At 38.5% G+C, this 27,602-nt stretch overlaps 1 protein-coding gene across 3 annotated transcripts in view; it reads right to left on the bottom strand.

Annotated features, from left to right (window-relative positions):
• Positions 1 to 128: 128 nt before the first annotated feature.
• dock8 (dedicator of cytokinesis 8) overlaps positions 129 to 27,602 on the bottom strand; it is a 33,138-nt gene continuing 5,664 nt past the window's right edge. For 2 of the 3 annotated variants that reach the window (XM_079466659.1, XM_079466660.1), the window contains exons 2-48: positions 27,037 to 27,142; positions 22,790 to 22,965; positions 22,562 to 22,633; positions 22,360 to 22,468; positions 21,012 to 21,224; positions 20,819 to 20,904; positions 20,363 to 20,429; positions 18,618 to 18,767; positions 18,438 to 18,518; positions 17,978 to 18,134; positions 17,768 to 17,889; positions 16,953 to 17,043; positions 16,605 to 16,767; positions 16,151 to 16,268; positions 15,973 to 16,043; positions 15,734 to 15,878; positions 15,419 to 15,520; positions 14,757 to 14,852; positions 14,415 to 14,649; positions 13,978 to 14,142; positions 13,651 to 13,823; positions 13,474 to 13,569; positions 13,293 to 13,388; positions 12,956 to 13,105; positions 12,749 to 12,862; positions 12,275 to 12,430; positions 12,053 to 12,189; positions 11,788 to 11,951; positions 11,432 to 11,583; positions 10,867 to 11,049; positions 10,599 to 10,725; positions 9,878 to 9,965; positions 9,641 to 9,737; positions 9,425 to 9,559; positions 9,175 to 9,327; positions 7,273 to 7,431; positions 6,290 to 6,390; positions 5,492 to 5,684; positions 5,184 to 5,327; positions 4,714 to 4,845; positions 4,469 to 4,603; positions 3,654 to 3,743; positions 3,249 to 3,485; positions 2,953 to 3,096; positions 2,324 to 2,430; positions 1,290 to 1,460; positions 129 to 1,037 (exon numbers count right to left, since the gene is read on the bottom strand). In XM_079466659.1, coding sequence (XP_079322785.1) covers positions 986 to 1,037; positions 1,290 to 1,460; positions 2,324 to 2,430; positions 2,953 to 3,096; positions 3,249 to 3,485; positions 3,654 to 3,743; positions 4,469 to 4,603; positions 4,714 to 4,845; positions 5,184 to 5,327; positions 5,492 to 5,684; positions 6,290 to 6,390; positions 7,273 to 7,431; positions 9,175 to 9,327; positions 9,425 to 9,559; positions 9,641 to 9,737; positions 9,878 to 9,965; positions 10,599 to 10,725; positions 10,867 to 11,049; positions 11,432 to 11,583; positions 11,788 to 11,951; positions 12,053 to 12,189; positions 12,275 to 12,430; positions 12,749 to 12,862; positions 12,956 to 13,105; positions 13,293 to 13,388; positions 13,474 to 13,569; positions 13,651 to 13,823; positions 13,978 to 14,142; positions 14,415 to 14,649; positions 14,757 to 14,852; positions 15,419 to 15,520; positions 15,734 to 15,878; positions 15,973 to 16,043; positions 16,151 to 16,268; positions 16,605 to 16,767; positions 16,953 to 17,043; positions 17,768 to 17,889; positions 17,978 to 18,134; positions 18,438 to 18,518; positions 18,618 to 18,767; positions 20,363 to 20,429; positions 20,819 to 20,904; positions 21,012 to 21,224; positions 22,360 to 22,468; positions 22,562 to 22,633; positions 22,790 to 22,965; positions 27,037 to 27,142 — 6,211 coding nt within the window. In that variant the 3' untranslated portion in view covers positions 129 to 985. Of the gene's footprint in view, positions 1,038 to 1,289; positions 1,461 to 2,323; positions 2,431 to 2,952; positions 3,097 to 3,248; positions 3,486 to 3,653; positions 3,744 to 4,468; positions 4,604 to 4,713; positions 4,846 to 5,183; positions 5,328 to 5,491; positions 5,685 to 6,289; positions 6,391 to 7,272; positions 7,432 to 9,174; positions 9,328 to 9,424; positions 9,560 to 9,640; positions 9,738 to 9,877; positions 9,966 to 10,598; positions 10,726 to 10,866; positions 11,050 to 11,431; positions 11,584 to 11,787; positions 11,952 to 12,052; positions 12,190 to 12,274; positions 12,431 to 12,748; positions 12,863 to 12,955; positions 13,106 to 13,292; positions 13,389 to 13,473; positions 13,570 to 13,650; positions 13,824 to 13,977; positions 14,143 to 14,414; positions 14,650 to 14,756; positions 14,853 to 15,418; positions 15,521 to 15,733; positions 15,879 to 15,972; positions 16,044 to 16,150; positions 16,269 to 16,604; positions 16,768 to 16,952; positions 17,044 to 17,767; positions 17,890 to 17,977; positions 18,135 to 18,437; positions 18,519 to 18,617; positions 18,768 to 20,362; positions 20,430 to 20,818; positions 20,905 to 21,011; positions 21,225 to 22,359; positions 22,469 to 22,561; positions 22,634 to 22,789; positions 22,966 to 25,042; positions 25,123 to 27,036; positions 27,143 to 27,602 lie in introns of those variants that run through there. The other variant, XM_079466661.1, reaches the window with a different exon arrangement.

Genomic DNA, 27,602 nt, shown 5'->3' with positions numbered 1-27,602 from the left:
ACAAGATAATGTTAACAGAGCCAAAACAGATATCACAGTTTTCACAGCAGCAACATGTGTAACAGAGACAAAGCTTATGTACACTAGTGCAAATCAGAAAAAAAACTATTATAGAGAAGAAGAATAGAAACTGTTCACAGATACATTTATTGTTGACACAAAGGAAACTATTTTGGCACATGAAATAATACAACATGTATTTTCCGCTAAATTTCAAGTCATTCATAACAAAATATACAATCAGGAAGTGGGTTTTTAATTACACTGCATTTGTTACCGATTCGTAATTCACTTTTATTTTGATAAGCCTAGTCACACTGATGGAATAGCCTAAGAATGTGAACTATTATTATCTATAAATAAAATAGATCTGTATATACAAAATGTTTTTTCCATAAATCTCTGCAATTACAATATGCACATAATAACACCAAGGATTTAAGTAAAGAGGATTTATGCTATTTTAGCTGTATGTAAACAAACATATCATGAGGTGATTTTCTCTTCACATATCCAGCTGTTCGTAAACACATTTTACCAAATCTAGTGAAGCACTGACACTTTTGACATTTCAATGGATTATTCATTTTAGTCCAGATTGGGTTTTATTTTTTTAAAGAAATCAACTAGATTTTTTATTCACATGTAACAAGTCCCTTTAACTATGAATGCAATATTGTAACATACGAAAGAAGATTCGAACCATAATCAGAATAATAAAAAAACACAGACCTACAGAGAAAACTGACCAGCTGAGGTTTTTTGTTCTAGAAACAACAACAAACAAATAAAACGTATGTTCTGCATGATTTAAAATCTCCATATTATATACAGTATAAAGAATATAACAATCTGTGATATTTTCAGGATTTTTTGTCAATGAAACTTTGCTGGAGTCATCTTAATATCAGCTGACAGACACGCTTTCCAGGCACGCTGCAACATCCTTCCCTTGATATTCTCGAGAGGGGCCGTTCTTTTGACATCATAAATTTTCATCTTGTGTCCGACGGAGGCTGTTCCGTTTGAAGGAATCTCTGTTAGAAACACAATAGGGAATAGAAGTAAACCCATTGTGACTGTCATTATGGCAGTCCTCACATTGTAAACCATTAAAAAGTAAATGTTTTGGATTGACAAGCATATTAACAAACAGGTGTGACTCAAATCGATAGCCATATTCTGCAGCTGTGTCAACAGCTATCGAAAACTTAGAAATGAATCTGAGAACATTTTCCACATTCACTGATTGTTGAGTCAAAGTTCAAGAACATCATTTGCTATTGTACCTATTCTCGATGCGAGGTTTGATGACGGGTTTGTAAAGCTCTGGGATTTTTCTCTCCAGCATGGGCCTGAGATTCTCTCTCAGTTTGTTGTAGTTCTTCTTCATCTCCTGCTGGTACTCCTTCTGATCGGGAGTAATGAGTTGCTTGTTCTTCTCCACGGCCTCTCCACACCTGCAGATATGCAATCACACAAAATGAGCCACATGAGAACTTTAGCATGGTACGGATGATGAATAAATCATCAGAAGTTCATATTTATTTTATTAAAAAGGAATGAAAGGATCAAATACAGGAAGATCAGAATAATTGTATTACAAAAATTGGATTTCAGATGTTTTATAATAGTTACCGACAGAGCATTAGTGTTTGACCTTATTACTACAATGACAAGTGCAAATAAATGTAATAATAAGAGCAAATAATGTATTTGTTAAAAGTGGGTCTTTTAACACAGTCTAGTAAGAGTATTAGTAGGAATATTGTGTCTTGGCATATATGATGAAAACTTGGCTGGAGAAGAACTGTGCCAGGCTGGATAGATTATGTAGAAAAATAAACATATTTAAATGACTGTAAATATTTGTGTGCATGTTGGCACAGACCAGAACCTAACATGAACCTTTCCATCTGTATAAAGCAATATTTAATATTTCCACCCAAGTTGCATACGTTCTGGGAAAAATCACTGTATTCAGAATCCTAATTTGTTTCGAGTCTTGCATTAAACATTTTGATTTTATGCAAAACAAACGCAGCTGTGTGACATTAAGTCAGAGCTTTCCTGTACTATGTCGGTGGAAAACCACCCTCAAGTGTCTTATTTCAACTTTCAAATAAAAAACTTTAAACAAAGCTATAATGACAAAAAGGACACTTCCATTTGTTCTTTGATTCCATCGTGGAAAACATTTACATTTAGTCATTTAGCAGACGCTTTTATCCAAAGCGACTTGCAAAGAGTTCGGGGAGCAATGAGCGATATACCAAGGGAGATCAGGGCAATACGTCTCTCTGATTTGGAAACGGCCACTCACCGCAGTATGAACTCTTTGAAACACAAACGCAGTTTGTTGTGATGACGGAAGAGCTTGGGGTCCGCCGGGATTTCGTTCAAGAAGACCTGGGCCACCTCCAAAGGACCCTGCGGAGACACAGAATTAGACGAGGAAAGAAAAGGCCCCGCTTTCTCCAGAGGGAGAAAATGAATGCTGCATGCATTGGAGGCCACAAGGTAAAGTCAACACATAAGGGAAAGATCATGAATAAGTCTTTGTGCGAGTGATGTAACCGTGGAGCCGGCAGCCGAGGCTTTGCCGCGCTCTTTGTGTGTTGTTTCTCCAAAGGGCATTTATCAACTAACCGCATGCCAGATCCATGGGATTTGGATGCGTTTTGAACTTGATTGGTGTTGTAACTTGTCACTCGGTAGCCTCAGCCATTACTATAAATATAGTGCTCAGTGCTTTGGTATAAATCCATTAAGACTTACAAATTTACATTACTCTCCTGACCTGTCCTTGTATTACCCAAAGGATTTAAAACCACACTGGAGGCCTTTAGAAGATCTCTCAATTTGCAAGATAGTAATGGGCTGGCGGGAGACTGGGTGGCTGGATAAGCAACCGTGTTTGTCTGTGTGTGTGCTTGTTTACACGGTTCAGACCTGATTAACGGTGGCTGTGACAGATCCCTGCAGAACCATTTGCAGCATCACGGCATCTGGCTTCTCTCTATGCGTGGCTTCGGCAAGCTCTCGAGTCTTCTTCTGCATGTCTTCAATGGCCACCTCGATGGGTGTGAGGTCAAACTAAAGAGATTAAAGACATTTTTTGTATATTTTTTGCTGCAGTTAGTTTTGCAAAAGATGACACCTCATTGATCACCCTTTGTTGGTTCCATCTCACATCCTTTTGGATAGCATCTTATATATATATTCACTGCCAGAACAGATATCATTACCTCTTCCTTTTGAATGACGTTGATTCGCGTCTTGATGTAGGGGAAGGCGTGCATCGTGGTTAGGATGGTTTTCCGTTTGTACTGCTCATTCAGTTCTCCTCGGGGTCTCCCGCTCTTCGTGAATGGCGTTGTGTACATGAAGCGACGAAGGTTAAAGTTCTTCTCAAAGTTGGTAAGACGGTCCTTCATCTCATAGTCATCAAAGAAAGGCTCCACGAAGGTAATCTGTATGTATATCTGATGGTCGAGACAACAAAATCTGTTTAAGGAATTTCATGAGCATTTATAGAAGGCGTTGAAGGTAAAACTGGTTGAGATTTGACTGCAGAGGCACTTAAAGGCCAGGTCATACTGAAGAAAGGTTTTGATTGTAATCGTGTTTGCACTGTATTTGATAAGAAGTACCTTGTTGGGATTCAGTTTGTTTCTGTTTACCGGTGTTGAGTCTTTAATCATTTCCAGAACTTCTTCCCCAAAACACTGACTGTAGAAATTCTGATATATAAGCAAACAAACAGTTATACTCTGTTTTTGACCTAACATACTGTACAGCTGGCCATACAAATGTGATCTGTCAAAACAATTAATCACGAATAACAGCATACGGAATATTTGTACCGTGCATATTCATTTTAGATTTATAAAACATACACATACATGCACATATTAAAGAAAAATATAAACATTTATATACATTTACTGTATATATAATTTAATTGTTGTATACATGTATTTATAAATATGAACAGTACGCAGACATATATTATATAAACACAAACTTTTATTCTTGGATGCGATTAATCGCGATTAATCGTTTGACAGCCCTTATTTCTCTATATTGAAATTAAATAAATTTCTGGCCGGAGTACTATTTTTAAAACAAATATTAGAAATGCTGCCTCAGGAATCAACTAAAATAAGTACTAAAATTAACTGAAAATAAAAAAACTAAACCTGAAGTAAATTTGTCTTGAATAGCAACACAAAAAATAAACAAAAAAATAATACAACGAAATAAGGACATAATATAAATGCTGAAAATGTCAATAAAAAAATTCAAAATATAAAAATTGTAATTCAAAATAAACTTGAAAACTATTTAATTACTCTGTTATAGTGCTTTTTCCAAACAATCTAATTGAAACTTGCTTGTAAAGTATGCTTTCACACTTGATTCATTTTATCTTCACAAATGCAGTTCTTCTGCAAAAAAGTTTCACCTCGAGCCGGTGGGAAATCTCAGGTAAATGGGTGATTCCTGGCTCTTTGTAGATAAATTCCTGCTCATCCAAGTCTCCAAATTTAGAGCCATAAAATCCCACACGGAAGTAGGTTCCAAACATCCTCTTGTGACCCTGAAAAGTAAATAAACACATGGCTCGAACATGCATCTAGATCATCGTATGGCTTTAGACAACTCCTTCCTGTCTGCCAGAGACATGTGGGAGGCATTTGTATGCAATACCTTCTGAATGATGTTCTCAAAAGCCCTTTGGAGTTTGTCGTGTGTGGAAGCGAGTTTCCGGAAATCTCTGTGAGCCTCCAGTATAGGAACGATTATCTTGTACACTTCGTTTACTGCTTCAAATAAGCCACCCTGCACAAAAACAATGAGTTAGAAAGAAACAAACTTTATAGTAGTATAGTTTATATTAGAAGTGCAAAAATATTACACAAATATTCTAAAAACATCATTAAAAAAATGCATTGAGGAGGGGCAATGAAATAATATATAATCTATTTTTTTCTATTATATATGTTTAACTTATATTCTGTAAAATTGTTTAAAGAATTTTGCACAGACAGAATATAACAATTTCAATAAACGTAATAGCAAAATGGTAAACAAAAATGTGTAATAAATGAAATGAAGGAGTAGAGAAACATTTCTAAAGAAATGCAACCCCATCAAGCCTGGCTTTATGCACGACTCACATTGCTGAATAACTCAGCGGCCTGTTCCAAAAGCCCAACCAGGCCATTTTCTGTGAAGTAGCGTCCCGAGCAAACCCCATCCTCGTCTGGGGACAAGATGTCGTCTGAGACAGCCGACTCCTCCAGCACGTTAGGAGAAATGTTCTGGTGGGAGGGGAGACATTTGTTTGCCACAGTCAGACATGGTTCTCATTTGCACCGAGCCGTGTGTGAAGGCTTCGGGGAGCAGGCGAGACATAATTCACGCCTACTGTTATTCAGCAAAAGGAAGCCAATTCGAGCATTTCCCACTCGCAATAATAACTCACTTGAAAGGTGACGCTGCCCACCGGCAGGTATTTGTGATCCTCCAGCATGCTGAGATATTCAGCCACCAGGGCGGCAGCATGAACCAAACACATGGCTGATTCTGTATAGCACTTCTTGGTGTTGTGCTTCTCCGCCATGTTTTGCAGCCAGGTGAGACGAAGATCTGGAGATGTCTGGTAGCCCTTAGCGATCCTGGAGTCAACATAAATAATGGGTTAATGCTCTGAGAAAATATCTGGATCAAAATAAATTCATCTTGTATAGCAACGTAAAAAATAAACAAAAAATAATCATACAATAAAAAGGACAAAATATAATGAATACAAATTAAACTAAAATAACATAAAATAAAAGCTAATTTAAAAAAGTTCATAAAACTACAATAAAACCGTGATAAAAACATAATAAATCTGTTGTTGTTATAATCTGGAGAATGCTTCATATACTGCAAAATAACGTAAATGTTTAATTACAAATATTTTATATAAAGCCCTCGAGGATGATACAAAATTGCTCCTCTCTACATCTGATCACCCCATCAGGGTTTATGAAAACTGTCTAACTGTCAATAATCCCCTTATTTTCCAAATATCAAATAAAATTGTGGACTGGCATATGTGAGGCACACTACAGGGTTACGATGTACCACTTGGTTACCATGGGAAGTCTAAAACAGTAGACAAACAGTAGAAACCACAGCAAAACGAGAAGCACTGAAGAAAACCACAGGCCTGGCATCTTGAAAGCAGAAACAGATTTTCTTTAAGCTACTGGAGAGTGTGCGTGCACTGCAGTACCTATACATGAGGTCCATGAGCATCTCAGGATCCTTCTGAAACTCTTTCATCTTAACTGTATCTGAGAGGATACTATTCAGGTTCCTTAAAAGCTCATCCACCTGTGGGGAAAGAATTTGGTAATTCACAGCTAATAATAATAATTAAATAAATAAGATAATTTATATAAAAAAATGCAATAATACTTTAGATTTCACTTATGGTCAACACACGTTTTCCTGCCTGGTCCAAACTCAAATCACACTGTGCATGTTAACAGCTTTAACACATGTTATTTTCTCAGAGATGTCCAATACTTAAAGGGATAGTTCACCCCCAAAAAATGATTGTCGTCATAAAAAAACCTGTTGTTCCACAGAACACAAAAGAAGATGTTTGTAACCGAACAGTTCAGGGGCACCACTGACTTCCATTGTAGGAAACTAAACTAATATGGAAGTCAATGGTACCCCAGAACGGTTTGGTTTCCTATACTATTCTTAATATCTTCTTTTGTGTTTAACAGAACAAATAAATTCCAACAGATTTCAATCAAAAGAGGCTGAGTAAAGGATGACAGGATGAATTTACATTTTTGGGTGAACTATCCGTTTAAATGTTTTTACTTTTAAGCACATTTTCAAGTATCTGTAGTTTATCAGTTGGTTTTTACATTATAAAGTAGTAAAGTACAATGTATCTAAAGTATATATCATATTTTGTTACCATCATATCTTTTTTTCTCTTTACAAATCTAAACAAAATGTATTTATGAAATTTAGTGTAGTAAAAAGTATGATATAAGCTTTTCCAAGTAAAAACACTCAGATACTTGATACTTTAAAGTACAGATGCTTGAAAAGATTACTTAAAAATATTTAAGTACTGTCCACCTCCGTATTTTCTGCATTGTGCCTGATTTCCTCTGACATCATTAACAATTATTACACCATTATTCTAATTCATTAGTTGCTGTCATTTTAAAACATTCAATTCAAGTTTACCTGTGAAAGCAGCTGTGTGGACTGCATCTCTGTGTCCTCTTCTGCATACGCCAGAATGGTTCTGAAAGAGCGCCGCAGGTACTCCTCGTGGATATCTGAAGACTTTCCAACCAATGAGGCCAAAGACATAGTTACCTGCATCTTGACTCTAGAGAAATTCTGCAACGGAAAAATATCCATTTAAAACAAAATAAAAGAAACACTTTTTTGCTAGGAGAGTTAGGAGAAGTTTTATTTATATTTCCGTAAAATTTCCATCTATATCACTACAGTAGGACACTCAGCATCAATATCTCACAAAAGCTTGTATACTGCTTAAGATATCCTTTCCTGTGCCCCGTGTATCAGTAACCTCATGCTGTGCCATTTATCTGGCTTGGCCCTGCTGAGGTTATTGAAGGTTACATTGTCAAATACAGGTGTTAGTATGTGAAAGAAAACGCCACACTGCCATCGGCCATTGCTGTCATAGCCTCAGATCATTGATTCCGAGGGTGGTTTGAGCCAGGGGCTGCAAATGCTCCATCCATCTTGCTTAGCATCAGGAAACAGGCAAAATGATCTCCCATTAACCCCTGTATAATTGCCAATGGATCATTTCAATGGCACCATTATGTTAAATTGAGCGTATGTGTGAGGCATCTGAAGACGTCACAAATCTCACATATAGGTCAGTTGTGCCGTGAAGAATGGCTCGAGATCGACACTACAGAGAAGATGAATATTATATTTGCAATGGAAGCCCATGTGCCTGTTTTTAGTGTTTAATCTAATGCGAGTAAAATAAGAGCATTGGGCTTGTGATCAGTAGGTTGCCGGGTCGAATCTCAGTGCCAGCAGGTCATGACTGAAGTGCCCTTGAGCAAGGCACCTTACACCTGATTGCTCTGCAGTAATGTGCCACTGTAAAAATAAACTACTTGTAAGTCACTTTGGATAAAAGCGTCTGCCAAATGAATAAATGTAAATGTAAAATAAAATAAATCACGAGATTACTTTAATATCCAATGTTTCTCTTATACCGCCGCGACCATGGATGTAGACAATTGTGTCTATTTATAGTTTTCCTCAGGAACGTTTGAGGAAACAAATTGATACTTAAATAAAACATAACTGACAAATAACGTGTTTTTTTCTCTGAAACAAACAAACCAGGCCTGTGGGAGGGGAGTTTAGTGATATGTTGCTAAAAGGAAACAACATGACATATTCAAGGTTACGCCAACGGCGGGGTCGAATACTGAAGCCTTTTACAAACCAAATAAGCAAACAAACACACAGACAGGGAGAGAAATCCATCCTTTGGCCATTAAAGATGAATGAGATGGCAAACAACATGGCCATCTGCTGGGGTAGGGCTGAGGGGGGTGAGAAATCGAGTCAACAAAGGAAACACTCCAACCATCAGCCCGCTGCACACAGAGATGACCGGTGAAGTGACAGGCAGGTGTTATCAGCAGACCGACAGACGGATGAATAACATTTACAGAGACCGTCTGCAGTGCTACATCTACGTCATTTTAAGAGAGAAGCAGCGGTGATGTAAAGGTGGCAGTGATTTTATTTGTGTGGTGGTCATTTTGTTTGGGTGTTTTTGACATTAAGATCAGTGATAAATAAGACTGAAAATGCACTGCAAAATAAAAGTAAGTTTGAAGCATAAACTTACTCAATTTTCATATATTGTTTTAGGAAAACAAGACTTAATATATTATGTCATTTTGCTTGTCAAGAAGATGTGTCTTGATTTGAGAATTTTAAGTCAACTACTAATAAGACAAGCAAGAAATTCATTTTTGCCAAAAATATTAAACTGCATTTAATAATGTTATTTTGATATGCATCGCAGCACTGTTCTGTATCTCATGATCAAGAATAACAGTGTTTGTATACGAGTCTTACACTGGCAGAGCTGTAGCTGTATCTCATGATCAGGTATAATGTAGCACAGGCTTGACTCCTGTTGCCGTCCACACAGCTGCTGCAGTAATGGAGAACTTTCTGACACAGGTCTGCACACTGCTCCGCCTCCTCCTCAAACAACAAGTCTCCAAACTAAAAAACACCAGCAGATTAGAGTTGCCTTAGCAGTAAGGTGGGAGAGCTTTATTGCGATTATACATAACATTGCCTACCGCACATAAGTCTGTACCTTTACTATGAGAGCCCGTAAGGTGCTGAAACAGTGTGACAGGAAGGTGGTGCTCTGATTACAGGTGAGCGAATGCAGCAGCACCTTTAGTACTCCACCAACCACATTATCCTTGCAGTCTGCCAGAGGAACCGCCTGAGAGACAGTCACATGTTGTTACTCTCAACAAACCAACAGAAAAACAGTAGGCTTTGCGTTACATGTGTTCTCTTTTACCTGTACTATCATCTCCAGCAAATCAAGGACTATGAGGTTGGTCTCAGTGGCCAGATTACCACAGATTATGGCCTCTTGATCCAGTTCCGCTTTAGATCTGAAGAAAACAATAATACCAAACAGTAGGCAAAAAAAGACATAAATTCAGTTGGAAAAGTAAAAACAGTAGAAATGTCCGTAAACCCTGCAGGTTAAATGGATTTGATCCGTGAAAGGACGGTATCATTTTCATCTCACTTGTCCTGTCTGTCGTTGGTTTGGCGCCACTGTGTCAGGTCTTTCCTCCAGCGCAAGTTCTCTCTTTGACCCAGCGTCCTGTCGTTACCTTCCACAAGACACAGCCAACATACAAAGATGGGACATATTTAGAAAACATGTAAACAAAGGAAGCCTGTAGAGTAGACAGCATCTTAGGTCAAACAAAAAATGTGTATTGTGGAAAATAAACAATCCATTCATTATTCCAGTGCGTAATGTACTTGTGTTTTATAAGGTTTCCACTTCAAACTGAGGTCTATTCATTTTACGCTTCAAAATAATAAAAAAGGTCTTATCTTAAAGGGACAGTTCACCCAAAACACAATTTGCTCAACCTTGAGTTGTTCCAAATCTTTAAAAACTTCTTTGTTTTGATGAACACAGAGAAAGATATTTGGAAGAATGCTTGTAACCAAACAGTTCTTGGCCACCATTGACTACCATAGTAGTAATACAATGGAACTGTTTGCTTTCCTACATTCTTCTTCTGTGTTCAACAGAACAAAGACATTTATAAATCAAGTTTTCCTTCTATGATAGTTAAAATCATACAGATTTGGAACAACTTGAGCGTTCTTTTTTTGACTTTTCATTTTTGGGTGGACTGCCCTTTAAGGTTGATTAAAAGGTGACAAAATTGTCATTTTGGGCTAAACTTTGCCTTTAAAGGGAAAACTAAAAAGTAAATGATGCAGCTCACCTCCCACCCTTTTCATCATCTGCCCCCTGGCTCCGATCCCTCCCAACAGAGCTTCCTCCAGACGTGCCTTAGCCTGCTGAGACTTATGCAGGGCCTGTGTGCTCACCTTATCAGAACTCTGCTTCCCCTACACAAACAAACCATGTGTTCGTCTTCGTAAAAGCAATCCAGAAGATAAATCCGTATCCTCAAACTACTTCCCGTCACTCTGAGTAAACAGTTAAAATTAGCAAAAGATCAAAAATGGAGAAGGATGCTGAATATTAACCCTATACTCGAAGCAGGAGATGCAGATGGCGAGCAGTTCCAGCAGGCGGCTCAGCTGAGAGGTGGGCATGTCTATAGTCCAGCGCTGGACCAGATTCTGGTCCGCGTTCTTGATAATCCACAGGAAACACATCAGCAGATTGCGGCTGGTCTCTGCCGTCAGCATGTTAGTCGTCTTCCCCGTCTGGACAAGAAGACATTGACGGACAACATTGTGAAAAGACTCTTAGTAGTGATTTGGTTTCTTTGAAATCATAACTTAACAAAAACACAAAGAGACAAATAGTTTCTACACTTTTGACAAGGCTCTTTGAATTAGTTTATTCTGACTGATCAGTCAAAGCCTCAATATATTTGCATACTGACTGCTAAAGTGTATAAGATTTGTATGTTCCTACATAGCTGTTTTAAGTCTATAAACTCAATATTTTACATCCCTTTTTTATTTATTTGATAAGAAGCTAGACGCAGTCATACAGTCACTATGGCAACATAAATCATTTCTTGACTGACACGCCTTACAAAAACATGCATTATATTATAAATCATGCATCTTAAAAACTTACCACAGAAGCCATAGACAGCAGCGCGTTCTTTGCCAGGGTGTTGAAGGGATTTCCAGCTATTGCCATGGCAACGGACTGATTGATGGGGGTGACGCTATCAGGGTCATCCTCGGGCCCACCTGACTTGCCTTTACCACCACGCGAATCAGAAACTGTGAATGCAACACATGCACACAAATGAATCAGTCTTAAAAACATGATTTATTTCAAACTCCCATAATGCACCACAAGAGAGCCATTATCAAGCACTTTGGCCCACTGGCTATTGGCAAAAAGAAGCTATTAAATCTAACTGAGATTAACAACTGCACTTCCAAAAACAGACGCCTGGGAGAGAACTCTTAAGTGTGGACTACCTGTGAAGTCAAGGTAATCAATGGAGTCAATGATGATGCCCACCAGGGGGAGGTAGAGAGCAGCGATCTTAGTCTTGACCTCGGGCCTTGAGCAGCGCTGGTCCAGATCATGAGCGCATAATAAACTGTAAGTGGCATTAATGGCTTTTTGCTGGACTCTCCCCCTGCACACATACACACACAGTATCAAAATATAATTCATTTTAATATAATTAATTTGTGAAATTCTATTTTTTTGCTCTTAAGGTCTTATTGATTGTCCCACCCCTCGGACTCCATGTCCAATGCAGTACTGAGCTCTGTCAGGAGCAGACCGGTCAGGTAATGGCGCTGCTTAAAATCCTGCGACAGGTCAAACATGGCTTCAATCTTATTGTCTTGAAAACTGCACAAGCTAGAGGTCTGGTGAGAGTGAGAGACAGGTTTATTAACCACACAAACACTGAGAATGGGATGGGTTGTAATAGACACAAAATGGCAGAATGACCTGTGAGGAGGTGGAGGGAGAGGGGGAGGCGGGACCGGAGGCGGGGCTACTGAAGAACAGACTGAGGTTGAGGTAGTGCTCGTGACTGCACAGGACCCTCAGAAACTCAAGCCTCATACTGATCAAAGTCGCCATGTTCATGCTCTTGGCTGCCATCTGGATGAAAGGAGGAGAGATGAAACACAGAAAGGAGTTTGGCTTGCAACACATCTGGATCCTTTTCTTGCTCTCTCCATATTTTGGCACCACTTGCATTTAGTAAACAAAACATTTTCTCTTAATTAATCTAGATTGTTTTCTTTTTAACTACATTTTGTGTTTGTTCTGCACTGCTTTTCCAATTATTTATTATAAATGTCGTGCCAAAAAAGTTCTACAGAGCCAGAATGAGAGAGAGTGTGTTTGTGCCAGAAATGCTCCGAATAATTTAATGCTGTTAAGATAATCAATAGTAAATAAGATGAGCATCCTCACCTGGTTGCAGTAATTCTTCACCAGCTGAAACACAAAGCCCCGGTCCATAAGAGACATCAGGTCAAACAGGAAGAACGCCAAGCTGATGTTAACCTTCTCCGCCTGCTCCACCTCCTGAAGATAAACACACACGTCTCTTTTTAACATCACAGACACACCACATTCGTCCATCTGAGATACGGACACTGACGTCCTCGGTTCAGTCACCTTCTGCTGCTTAACCAAAATGTTCCCGATCTCAGCCGTGACCACATTTACAATAGTAGTGATGTCATCTTTAAACCGGTCTGAGAATCGATTCCTTCGAGGGATTGTCTTTTTGTCCAGTTGAGACACATGTTGACTCATGGCCTTCACCTGGAAAGCATACACATATAGAGTTATAATACTATATCACCTGTAGTATCACGATAATGTGCCATGTTCATACCGGTACACCATGCAACCATACACAAAAAGCACTCAACATCTTATATTTAAAAAAATTGTTACATTTTATCAGCAAACATCACAATCTCAGATCATAATCAGATTTCCTTCTTACAAGAAGCTCAAAGAAGAACCAAGCATATTTGTAGACGTTCTCCCTGCACACTCCGGTGCTCACCACCATCTGAAGAGCCAGTTCCTCATGGAATAACTTAAAAGAACCAGACACCAATGAATCTTGTTCACAAGTACACCATCCGTTAAAATGACACATGATCTTGGGTGATCTTGTCAACCTTTTTGTTTGCAGGTCGTGTGCTTCCAGTGGAGGTCTGAGCAGTGCTGGGAAGGTTCACAGCTGTGGAAACCCGACTCCCTGGGTGATTTAAACCCTGGTGGAGATCAAAATGTGGATGCATAAGAAAAAGAATATCAAAAGTGTATATGTGTGTATGGAGTTCAGGTTTATGTACCTTTGCGAGAATATTATTGACCTCGAAATCCTCTGGGCTGTGTGGTGCTGGTATATCAGGGTTGCTGCTGGATCGGATCCTTGACTGAAGGAGCATTAAGCCCACTGTCGTAGCCGAGGTGCGAGTCAGAGTGCTGTACTTGCTCTCAGGATGAGCCATCAGACCTCCCGTGCCTGGTGAACATAAACCAAGATTTTAGTGTTAGGACCCTCATAACAACCATAAACCTTCTATGCTGCTCATACTCTCAACAACATTGATCAATTCATTTATCTTTATTAGTGTAGTATTGTATAAGTGGTGGTCTGCATGATATCAAAGTCGCACCTGTGGTGTGGATTTCATTATGCGTGTCTGGCAACCGAAACACAAAGTACAGGTACGTTGCTAAGAGACAGTTTCTTCCCTGATGGTCCTTCGCCAGCTCCTGACTGTTGTGAAGGCTGTTCACGACTGACACCACTGACTCAAATGCAATCTGGGCCAGATTTGCTGCACAAGATAAAGACAACAAGATTACAAAAACGTTTGAGAATTATTCAAGCAAAAATCTAATGGTTGGGGTATTGTAGGTCCCGTGCAAGAATACTTCCAATTATTTGACAAATGTTTTAATGCTGTGTGCCGAAAGAACGTGCTTTCAAGAGATTTGCTTTATCATGCAACACAAAATGTGAGAAAATCAACATGTGCAGGGGCCGCAACACACAAATCTAAATCTCATTATTGATCTCTTGTACTAGAGAGTCTGATGTTGAACGCACCGGTCTGTCCTGCGATGACCATGGGCTGCATGATGAGACGAAAGAGCTTGTCCAAAACCTGATGGAGAAAAAGTACCAGCGGCTCCAGGCCGGAGGAGGACAGCGAGATGATGCTCAGCTTCAACTCGTGTTCAAACATGTTCTCGGAGATCTTCTCATCGCCCACTCGAAGAGGGAACGTGGTCTTTCCCTCCAGAGCGTGACACAGAGTAAAGAAACGTTCCAGGTGACTATCCTGTGATTTAGGAAAGCCAGATGATAAACAGAAACCACATAATGTATTAAATTGAGATACATTTAAATGCCGACTGTACTAGAAATAGAGCTGTGTGTGTTACACACCTGTGCTTGAACTGAGGACATGCAGGCTAACTCAAGGCTGAACAGTCCTTTGTGGTTTTCCATCCATTTGACAGGGGGAACGTGAGCTGGTGATTTCTAAAGGCAACATAAAAGAACAAAAATGTTCACGTTCAAAGATTAAAAGTCCGGCGGCTGAATTTAGCGACACCTAGCGGTGAAGTTGTGAACTGCAACCAACGGCTCATTCCACCCATCCCTTTCAAAGCACTACGGAGGCTGACACAGAGCTAAGATGATGTCACGTTTTCGCATCTTTGCCAAAGGATATGATGTATTTATGAAACGCCTGCTGTAGAGTAGTTTGTCCAGTTAGGGCTACTGTAGAAACAAATTCTATGCAAGGGGACCCATTGTGTATGTACTGTAGATACTAGAATTAGCTCATTCTAAGGTAATAAAAACATAACCTTGTTTAAGGTCTTTATTAACCTCTGAAGACATAGTTATGTATATTCTAATGCATTTCTCTCAATTGATCCTCCTTAATCTTCCACATTGCACCTTTAACACAAAACCGCAAGCAAAGCTAAGCTTGAATGGAAAATCTTTTAAACAAAAATTAAGTAACGTGACAAGATGAACCCTCTTTAGAAGCAGGTATCCAAATACAACAAAAACAAGATGTAAATGGTCTACTGTACCTCAGGGGAATGCATGGAATAGTTGAGAGGAAGTTTGTCCAAAACAATTGGCAGACACTGTTGCCCCATCTGTAGTCGGTCATTTTTCCAAATGGGTAACCACTGCCAAGAGAAAATAAATTCATAAGGTTTTCATATGTACTCGTGACCTTTACAATTATACATATTCATGATCTTTACAGATGTAATCTTTGTTTGGCCGTTTGTGCAGATGTCACTAAAACCCGCTATCTCTGTGTGTGTGTGTGTGTGTGTGTGTGTGTGTGCGTGCGTGCGTGCGTGCGTGCGTACTGAAGAACACAATCTGTCACTCACTGAATATCCAATAAGAGTCTCCAAATTGCCTGTCTGGTTCTGTTTCTGTTGACAGCTGATATGGTAGAAGGTGAAGAGTAGGTGATGTTTCTCAGTTAAACGGGCCGGCATGCGGATCTTCACCTCATCATAGAAGTCTGGAGACCTGCAGTGGAGAAGATAAGTGCTCTATCACACCAGCCTGATATGTGCTTGATATATTGACTATCAGAGGAGGTGAACCGTGAAACCATGTTTACCTGTTGTGGTATGTGACTGGGCTGTAGACCTCTTGAAGAAATTCAGGCCCACTTGACTTTCCATAGATCACCTTCAGCGAGATTTGCTCATTAGGTTTTTAGAGTTTTTAGGATCAGCGATCTTTTGCAAGGATTTAACATTAAGCTGTGTGTGTGTGCGTGTGCGCGTTGTACTCACAGGCATGGCACAGCTGGGGTCTTCACCACTCATAAACTGGATTTTAACTGTAATGTTCCTAGCTGAAGTCAAACGGTTTGTAAGATTCAGCCTCAGAGGATAAACATACAGGAAGTTTCTGTAATGTGATACAAAAATATATAAATAGTTACATAAAGAATTGTTTAAAGGATGAGGGAAATACTATGCATGAGACTTCAATAATTCCTCCTGGAGTACTTATTTGGTTGTAGAAACATACACTGACCACTAGATGGCGCAGATCACTCACATGTCGGCTTAGAAAATCAAGCACTGACTATTCTTAGAGCAAAGAATGCATTTTTACAACAGGGATCAAGATGGATAAAACTACATTCCTGATTCCTAGTCACCCCTCCACCCATTTTAGACCGAAATATCTCTCAAGCAATGTTTTTTATCAAAAATGATGTGTATGTGATGGGGGGCGCACCTATATATGTTGTGAGGCACAAAGACTTCACTGGAAGGAAACTCTACGACTTCTTTCACTGCTCGTGGATGCTTCTCAGACACAGGCTTCACAGGAATCAGTTCAGGGGACAGACACCCAGGCACTACGTCTGGCACCGGGGACACTTCCAGTCTCACGAAACCTGTGAAACACACACAAAGACATTTTGAGAAAGTTGTTGTTACTAGGGTCTTCCGGGTGGATACTGGTCCAGTTCTGTCCCCTTGATATGGCTTTATGACTGGCAAATGAAAATCGTAAGTTTAGATCAGGTATTTTAACACTTCTGCTAAAGAAAGATTAGAAAGAGTTAGAATTTCTCCTTACCAGGTATGACCTTAACACGTCTCTGATTGGAAGATCTCTTGATGTCCGCCAGGAACTTGAAAAGGTCCTCATCACTCAGACGCTCTCCTTCCTGCTCAACAAACAGGAGATGGTCACTGTATTTCACAAGTCTTTTTTAAAATATATTTTATTTTTATGGAGAACTGCACATTCGGACACTCTTAAAATTAAAAAGGTGCTTTAAAGGTTCTTCAAAGCGATGCCATAGAAGAACCATTTTGGTTCCACAAAGAACCATTCAGTCAAAGATTATTTAAAGAACCATCTCTTACTTATCTTTTAATAATCTAAAGAACCTTTCTTCGCCACAAAGAACCTTTTGTGAAACAGACAGGTTCTTCGAATGTTTGTGGAACCATTTAGGCAAAAAAGGTTCTTCTATGACAGCGTGAGGCACCTTTTTTATACGAGTATATTTCAGAGCTGACTGTTTTTTAGAATGCCGTCATCATTCACGCTGGCGTTAAAGAATGCAGACACTGATTCATCTAGAGAATGCGAAGAATGAAATGATGCACTCAAGGTAACTTTTTATCAATCCCTTTCATTTTTCAACTCCTTTCCTCTAATCCCCTGTCAAACAGCACAAATATCTAGCTGTACTGTTTTGTGGAACAAATAGTTGTCATGCTCCAATTGATTTTTGATGCATAGTGTCATTTTATTAACATTTTATTTCAGGTTACATAACAGAAAGCGGATACTACCATATATCAAAATGTCAATTTCCCAATAGTTCACTGAATTATCCAAATGATTCTGAAGGAAATCATTATAATCGTCAAAAGCAATACCTGCTTGATGAATGTACACGTAGTGGCAGCTGGTTTAAAGCCAGACAGAGAATAGTTGTCCTCCATCAAGCTAAATCTGTCGGAGTTACGTCTAGGCAGGTACTTTTTGTCTAAACCCCGTCCTGTGCCAAAGAAAAAATAAAGCACACATATAAACACAGTAATTCATTATGGTAAGGAATGGACCAATATGGTGTAATGATGACTCACCAATGAAACTGTCCATCTCAGCGCTTTCTCGCTCCAGCGTGGAGCTGATCACACTCATGATGTTAACCGTGGCGAAGGCAAACGGCATCCTGTAGCGGCCCAGCCTCTGACAGAAGCTCTCTGCCTGATTCCTCAACTTTTCAAGCTTGTCTTTGTTCTGATAGACACAATGTTTTGCATTATTAAAATTGAGGAGATTATGCACATATAACATTTTTAAGACTAAATCGCCAACATTTAACATCATTCTTTTTCAAATTATGATAGAGACGTTCTCATGCTTCAGACACATCTTACCCCAAACTATTTCCTGTGTTGTAAACACACAATTATCTTAAAGGTCACTGTATGCCGTATCATTAAGACTTGTATTCACTGGAATTAAGGATCCCATGCCAAACCCAGGGTGTCCACATACTTTAGACCACGAGGCAGAGTTTTTACTTTATTCTGTGGTTACCTTGACTGTGTCGCTTTCCTTCATGACCATGTATGGTTCAGCACAGTCCCCAATCTCTCCCTGCTGAAGAACCTTCTCAATCTACAACACACAATTGACTCTTTTCATCACATCTGTGCTCATCCTCATCATCTTAGCGAAGGAAATATCATTTGTTGGTAAATTTGGGACTTAAACTACCTTAATGACCAGGTAGATGTCTGGAGATGGGTAGGAGATGGAGAAAATGGCAGCTCTGGCCAAAGTGGAGGTATCTATGTGGGGGGTGTGCGAGCGCAGGAGACTCTTCATCTGATCTGAGTTCAGGTCCAAGTGGAAATTCTCTGAAATCTAAAGAAAACAGAAACATATTTAGCATGAACAGCAGTAGCAAAAAAGGTTTAGAAAAACATGAAATCTGTAACTTTTGACTCTCTACCGCCATCTCTGATAGAAACATGAAATTGCATGTTCTTGTCTTTATGTGTGTTGAAAGGATGTTTGACTTTTGATAATTTCCTGTTAAAAAAACAACAACCTGTCCATTCAAATGATAAATCCCAGTTATAAGCTTACCTTTCTCAATAACTCTTATTTTTTACAAAAATAATTATAGATTGCATCTTTAAACAGTCAGATTGGAAATACTCGCAAAACACTGACAAACTCTGACTCCCTCTATTTGACAACAGTCATCTTTAACATTATGAAAACTCTAAGTATAACTGAGCCATATCAAGAATGATAAGTTATGAACATGACGCCTTGGAAGTCCATATTTAGCACGAATCAGCCAGCCTGACACCTCATAGCACAGTATTAACCTTCATCAGGCAAAACTAAAGAAGATTAATCTAATACTTGAGGATAATCTTCTAGAATATGATGTCTGCTGGCTGTCAGTAATATGGAAATGTGCATTGCATTGCATTGCATTTACACTTTGCATTAAACCTTGCTTTGAGTTCTGACAATCTGACAAAAATTTATAAATTAGTCTTAAAGGAATCGTTCACCCAGAAATAGAAATCCGTCATCATATTTACCCTCGATGATGTTCAAAACCTGTTATGACTCTTTCCTTTGTGAAACACATGAGGAGATATTTTGAGAAATGTCTTAGTGGCTTTGTGTCCGTCCATACAATGGAAGTATTAAATAACATAAGATATGATACAATGTTGTCATCAAAATTCTTCAAAATATCTTATTTTGTGTTCTGCAGAAGAAATAAGGTCATACAGGTTTGGAATAATATGAAGATGAATAAGTGACATCTCATTTTTGGTTGAACTGAATTGAATTTTCTGAATCGCTTCAGTCAAACCCATTTTTATTCCTTTAGAAGTAGAAGTTCTTATTATAGACAAAGTCAGAGATTTGATTGAGATGTGAGACTTAAATAAAGTCAGACATAAGTTTCAAAAACTATTCTTTCAACCTTTACTCATTGGGCAGACATTTTTATCCAAATGCATTCAGGCAATCCATTTTATCAGTACATTCATTCACTGGGAATCACACCCTTGACCTTCCTGTTGCTAGCACAAAGCTCTTCCAGCTGACTCACAGGATTTTAAAGAATTCTGATTTTATTCTACAAATTGAAAGTCATTAGAGGCTAAGATTCACTATAATCTCCTTTTGTGTTACACAGAAGAAAGAAAGTCAAATGGGCTTGGAACAATTCTCATTTTTTTATGGACTATTCCTTTAAGGTCCTGTTCTGTCCTGAGGTTGAAGAATGTGGGAGGACAAACAGGAAGTCCACTGACAGAAAGAATATTTATTAATTATGTTTCTACGGTCTACAATGATTATATAAAGCATGTCAAGTATGTGAAGCAATGCTTGTAAAGGGACATCTGTTGTTTGTGTAAGCAAATCCACATCACATATTTGCAGTTTTTCCTTTCCAGCTTATAAGGAAACAATCAGATACTGACCTTCTTCTTCTCCTTCAGGTCATAAAGGGCCATCGTTGCAAAGAGGGGCTCGATATCAATCTCCAACCTAGAAGGATAACCACATTTGTTTCTTTCAAAATCGTGTACAACTCTAAAATAAACAATTATGGTTTGGTTCGACATATTTCTTTGATGCATTTCATTGATCTTCAATTTATTATTGATTATTCATAATGAATAACATGTTTTGCTAAGTGGTCTTGGTAATGCATGCTGTTGTTAATAAACTAAGAAATAGATATCTAAGACTGATAGATATAAACCTTAGTACATTGGAGAAAATAGTGACGTTTGGGGAAACTTGCAGCAAAGATTTTAAATAAACTAAAAAACAACTTTACAACTTCCATATAAGGATCCAACTTCAGTCGAATGGGCTGAATATTAGCCAGAACTCTTAATAAGCAACAACTGTGGAGGATAAAGAAGTATTACTTGATGCTCTGACATCGCACAAGGATCCTCTGTCCAAAGTGCTCTTTGGGACAGTCGGGAATGGGACGAATCGCTACAGCATCCTCCTGCACAGAGTAAAGGATAGATTGAAAATGAGTTTTGTTCAAATCTTTCTTGTCTTCATCTTGCTTGATCTTTTGCTTGTGTAAAGATGGTCCAGGTAAAGATTTACCTCATCTATAGGTGGATAGAGACCGAAAAGCTCGCCATGGCGATTGCTCTGTCTGGACTCCTGGTGGAAGCGGTCCAGCTCCTCTGGGTTGCTGAAGCGCAAAAGGCTGTCCACGCGACGGTCCGGCTGGAGTAAACGCAGGTTGAAGTCTGAGCAGGTGAGGGTGGTCCGAGACCCATCGTCACACAGTGCTGTCAGGGACGGGGACTTTTCCTGACAAACAGAGGAAATAAATCTGATTTCAATCTCAAATTACACAAGGTCCAGTGTGTCATTTTTTGGAGGATGTATTGACAGAAATGCAATATACTATACATAGCTGTGTTTTCAGAGGTGTATAAAGACCTCACATAAGGAGTGTTATGTTTTTATTACCTTAAAATTAGCTATTTCTATCTACATTCACCACGGGTAATAGAATTCACCATGTTGGCCCTAACATGGTCAAACTGCTCTACAGAGCGTTCTTTCGTAAATACGTTATCTCCTTCAGCAAAGAAGCGAAAAAGTGACGACATCTTTGTCCCGTGTCAGCCACCATAGCTGTCAAAAGGGAGGGGTGAGGGAGGAACGCCATTGGTTGCGATTTGCAACCTCACCTCTAGATGCCACTAAATTTCATACACTGGACCTTTAAGTTCTTTGTCTTTTTCTGTCACGTGTTGATCGAAAAACGTCTCTTTAAATGCAGCTTAACTGTGGCCACTGTACTGCATGTGAATGAGAGCACACAGGCAATCTGTATTGTTCTAAAACTAATGCCTTTTACCAGGAAGACCATAAGCCTTTGAGATGGATGATTCTCAAAAAAGCCCAGAAGAGATTTCTGTTAATCGCCAAATATAAGAACCATATGCACCGGCTCTGTATGGCGATTTCCCATGATGCAATGTGTCTAGACCTTCCCATACCATTTGTATTTTTCCTAATCTACTTCACACCCCACAGCAGAGCACAGTGGAGACTAGTGTGACGTCTGCTACTCGTCTGGATTGCTAATAACCCCTGCTGTGAATGCTGGAGGCCTTTTAAAGGAAGAGAGGGTCTGGGGTTCCCTGCAGACTCAGAACTCATGAAAAAACATGGATAATTAAGTCTTGGCAACATGTTAGCATGGAAACAGAGGGGACAAAAGGAATATTCACGTCTTATTAGGTCAATGGTCCCAGACAACCAAGGACATTGTGATCAAGGGTGATAAAAAAGTAAAAGAAAAAGTAAAAGAACTATAACATGTGCCATTTCACAGGGTGTGTCAATAACAAGCTGTGCGAAATCTAAAATCACTGCTCTGTTGTTACTGCAAAAATACTTTCGTTTGTAAGAATGATGAATTTTGAGTGCTTACTGGTTGCTCTTGTTTATCAGGTTGGTCGTCAGACTCAAATATTTGTCTCTGTAACAATTTGTTAGCGTCTGTCCTCTCGGAATATGAGATCCATCCGTATTCCTGAGTTCTGTGCATGAAACAAGACCAAAAAAATGGTTTGAGGATTACAGAACATCACATTTACAGTTGTAAGCTTCTGAAACAATCTCTGGGAATTTACCTTCTGCTAACCACCAACCATGGCTGTATATAACTCTGAACACAGTCTCTCACGTGAGGGTCCAGCTCCACTCTGAAGACACGCAAAAAACATCCAACACGGTGTCAGAAAAAAGGAGATTATTTACTGATTATCTATAATGTTGCTTATTCATGCGTTTTCAAGTCAATGCCCCAAAAAGCACCAGTCAAGAGCATCTGACCTCACTAGAAAGGATCAAACACCTACCCTTCCTCTGGAACAGAGGGCCGGATGGTCCTGCATTCTCTCTCCACCAGCTCCAGCTCCAGGTCATCATCAGGGAACTCTCCAAGCTCTTGCATGAGCTCAGCATCTCCACTGCGCAGCTGTGACATCAGGAACTCATCCAGGTCCACCGGCTCGATCGCTTCATACGACTGAGGCTAAACACAATGATTATCATATAGGAGCATAATATGACATTGTCTGCTGTTTATAAATATGTATAGGTAAAGGATATGTGTACATTATTACAAAACCTGCACCTGCATACAGATTAAGGACACAGACATTTCTGATGAGTAATATATTGATAAGTTCCAACATATGAACTTTCAAGCTGAAAAGCTGAGCAACTTCCTGTTACAAGCGTCTGCTTAGTTATTCGACTTGATAAAAGCAATATAGCGTTTTCCCAGACAAAATCATTTTTTCTGATTTTAAAATGTATTAGATAAACGATTTGGTGAAATGTGTTGCATGTTAATTTTATTTTAAAAAACTTTGTTGAAAGGGTCCTGTAGTTTGGTCGCATTTGAATATATGGTACTTTGACATCTAGCAGTTGAGCTTGGTGTTGCAGTCTGAATTCTAAATATTGGAGAGACAATTTAAGCCAAGTAGGGTTTCTTTTGATTGTTATCAGAAATAATCTACAGGCACTGTTTGTGAATGTGTACCGAAAGTTTAGTCGGGGCCACGAAAGTGTGCTTGTGCTGTAATGTTTACTTTTGTTGTTAAGATGAAACCGTCTATAGGTGTGTTTAGGTAAAATGATCATTTTAGGTGCATGCCAAGCACAACAAACAATTCTCAATTTCAAATAAAAATATTGTTTCTATTTGTATCTATTTGCAGAAAATGAAAACTGGAGAAACAATATATAAAGCTGTGGAAAAAATACAAGTATTAGATTAAAGTATTAATGTGACTTACAGTATATATAAAAAATACTATTTGCAAGAAGACCAAAGAAGAGTCTAGCCTGAATCCATGTATTTTATCTCCACTTTAATATTTGTTGGCTTTAAAATAGGACATGCCTTTAATCCCTCTATATAAAACACCCCAAATATACACACAACACAGAACTCTCTCTCATGACCTCCATAAAACAATGAAAGAAAAAAAAGGGTGGGAAACAATAAATCATTTTTAAAGCCTGTGGCAGAATGCAGAATAACGTTAAAAATGAATTGCCTTCAGTTATATTCTCCTATTAGAGAAATGCTACAGTTGAGCAAAACATGTTCTGTCATGACTCCAGACAGACAGCTTCAGACCTGTTCAAAATGACCTCACCGTGACAGTCTAGATTTCAACAAAATAACTGCTGTTCTGTACTTCAGATGTTCATAGATATGGTTTAATCACACTGCTTTAGGGAATAAAAACCAAACCACTTATCAAATGCTATTTTGAAAAGTATAACCTCTGAGACAGAAACATGCAGGTCAAATGAAAATAAAGTTACCTGAACTTCACAATGATAAACCAACAGCTTGGTTACGCAACACGCATTTTTCATTCACTTGAGGTCTAGTGAATGCCTCGATCTTATCATCCACGTTCTTAACAACAGTTAAAGCTCTCATAAAACAAAAACACCCATATATGCAAGGTCTTACTATGAGCAACGCTGATAAAACACTTTCAGATCTAAATATTGCAACACCACACTTTGAAAAGCATCCAACCAAGATGGGTCAACAATAAACAGCCCGTTTAGACAAGCTGCATATTGAGGAGTTATTTATAAAAAAGAAATACATTTCTTTATATCCTTGAGACATTTCAGTGGAACGTTGCAAACTATGGCAGTATTAAATAACAATAAAACAATACAATTATTGTTTATATACTCTATAATGCTTCTAAAAGGTTTCTCCTAAGACTCTAGCTTGCAGATCGCAACACCGTCGGTCATCTTTTGAGATTTGCACAAAAGCACACAAACATCTAAATGTAATGCATTTTAGTGACCTACACAAGCAGAAAAATGTTATATTGTATGAACCTGTAACTTTTACATTCCTTCTCTAAACTTAAGGCCTAACTGCTAACAGGAAACAGAACAGTGACAACAGTTCCTGTATTTAACACCATCAAGGTATTAATAGGAACCACACAAGCAATACTCATCGTGCAAATAGCATTGAGTTTCAGTTTTTCATCTACACATACTAAGCACTGCCTCACACAGAACATATCCATCTCTAAATGATGAAGAAAACAACTCACCAAATGCTTCTTTCGAACCAACAACAATGCAATGACAAGATGGCGTTGCCCGGAAATAAAAAAACGTCTTTCTGCAAAACTCTTCCTTAATGGGTTTATGCAGCAAGAAGCTCTCTAATTTGTTGGTCCTCTAAAACCAGGATGTGTCATCACAACCACTTCCTATACTAGTTGTGGTGAAATAGGAGAGGCACATAAGCTTGTGTTTCTTAGTCTAAATGTTTGTTGGCAAAGACACAAAGTTATTTACAATTCGATTATGGGCCAATGCACAAGTTTTGCTCTAAACTTTAAGATCATCTTGAAGAAAATGAATGATAGGTATTGTGGATGTTTTACTCTCCCTGACATATCTATTTACAGTATATGTTCAATGCAGTCACATCTGCTGGCGGTGAGATAAAGTAATGTTAGGTCGGAAAATAGATAAGGTGTATTTGAAGAGTTTGGTTCCAAAATGAGATTGTTTCATATGTTAACATCTTTTTGTGTTGTTTTATTGTGTTAGTTAAGTGTGTCTTTTGTTATTATGGCTCAAATCAAAACAAACCAACTGCAATTTGATTTATTTTCATTAGACTGCATAATAAAAACAGAGTTATCAACCAACCAACACTTCATTTATAGGCCTATAGAAAAAATGTCATTTCTATCAGAACACCATCACTTATTTTTACAATAGTTACTGAAGTACAAACTAAAGCTGAATGCGCAGGACATCAATATTTGGTCATTATGATAGTGTCATTTGAACATCCAACAGTCTGCTATTACTGTAAATAATCGGAAAATGCCAGAGGAAAGATTATGTTTTTATGAAGCAAAGAGCTTCTAAAATCCTCAGATATTAAAGATGAATGTGTGTAAGCTGGAAGGCCCCATCTGTAGTAGGCTTGTAGGCTGGGCGCTGACCCATTTACAGCATAGAGGAAGCACAAGCAGGTTAGAGCTTAACCACATGAATGTTCACAAATACACACACATACACAGTTTTCAATGTATTATGGGGACAGGCTTCTGATATATTCTATCCGCTAACATACCACTAGATCTATACCTAAAAGTTTATAGTCTTCCCTCATGGAGACCTGAAAAATGTCCAGACAACTCCGTGATGAACACCAGTGCACAGACACACACACTTTATCAGGTGGACCACCCATTGACTTTGTTCTTAAAATAAGATAATCATATATACCATACCACACCCCAACCCTACCCTAACAGACATGTCAGCATCTATAGAAAAAAAGGTCCTCACAAGGTATATGTATTTTATTATTTAATCTGATTTATATGTACTAGTCACGCTAAATGAATGTATTAAAAATGACATATATTGACACATATATTAATAGATGCTATTTACACAAAGTTTAAATAGCAGTAGGTTCTGTTTACACTAAGCATATTTTTGCGATATGCTATTTACACGTACCGAAAATAGCTGTATTTTCTTTGGATTAAGTAGAAATAGTAGTTAGATGCCATTTACTTATAAATAGGGGCAGATAACATTACTATTTGCACCTCAGTATAAATGTATAAATCAAAATATTTATAAAAGTATTAAAATGATGACAATTTATTGAGATATTAAAGCCCTACCCCTACCTCTAACCTAAACCTAAACTTTATTAATGAAAATGAAATTTAAGTGTTAAATCTATTTTGTTGAAAACAAATGCTTTTATGATCTGTAAGGTATTAGCAAAAGGTTAGAGAGTGTTTTTCAGCGAGAGGTGGCTTAGAACCCCGGTCTCCCGTGCTTAGCTATACAAAATGTACACCTTACGTCGCTGGAGTCGCTGTTTGAAATGACGTCGTTCTTACACTTTCTCTATTCGAATCACATATTGGTGGGCGGAGCTAGTGCAAATAGTCCGTGCCAACAAGGCGGGCTATTTGTACTCCGTGTAAATAGACACTCCAGCTGAATTATACTCAAATATTCATTCCAGTGTGTAAGTATTTAGCGACAGTGGAACACTCACTATGTTGAAGCTGAAAGAGCCAGAGGCGCTGTTACTGTGCCGATGGTGCGGCAGGGACCCATGAATGACCCCACTGAATTGCCTCCGGATATCTGCCGAGGAGTTTCTGAGACGAGAGACAGAAAGAGAGAGAAGAACATAAAAATATTATATTCTAGAGCACAGAAATGAGTGCTGCGACAGGACCATTCTCTGGTGACAGGATTTGTGCGAGCATGTATCTACACCTGTGTCTTCCACCAATTAGCTCATTAGATGCATTAACTGTTAATCACAAAGTCCCCATCGGAGGTCTTGCTCAAGGGCATGACAGTCATAAATCAAGAGGGTACCGCAACAACTGTTTTTGGTCACACCTACAATTGAAAAGTGATGGGCAGATATATAAATCACTGTATTGTCGGTCAACTAATTAACAAATATTAACAAATATTCTTCTATTAGTTAACTTTAATGTCTAACAACAATTTATATAACCGTAGATTGGTAAATTAAGTAAAATAAATGGTTTAATTTCAGAATAAAAGTGTACATTGTAATTGTCTTAATTAAACGGTATTATTAAA

Source organism: Barbatula barbatula (assembly GCF_947034865.1).
Source record: "Barbatula barbatula genome assembly, chromosome: 11".
Lineage (NCBI taxonomy): Eukaryota > Metazoa > Chordata > Actinopteri > Cypriniformes > Nemacheilidae > Barbatula > Barbatula barbatula.
The sequence above is the reverse complement of the archived record's forward strand: the minus strand, read 5'-3'. Positions and strand labels throughout refer to the sequence as shown.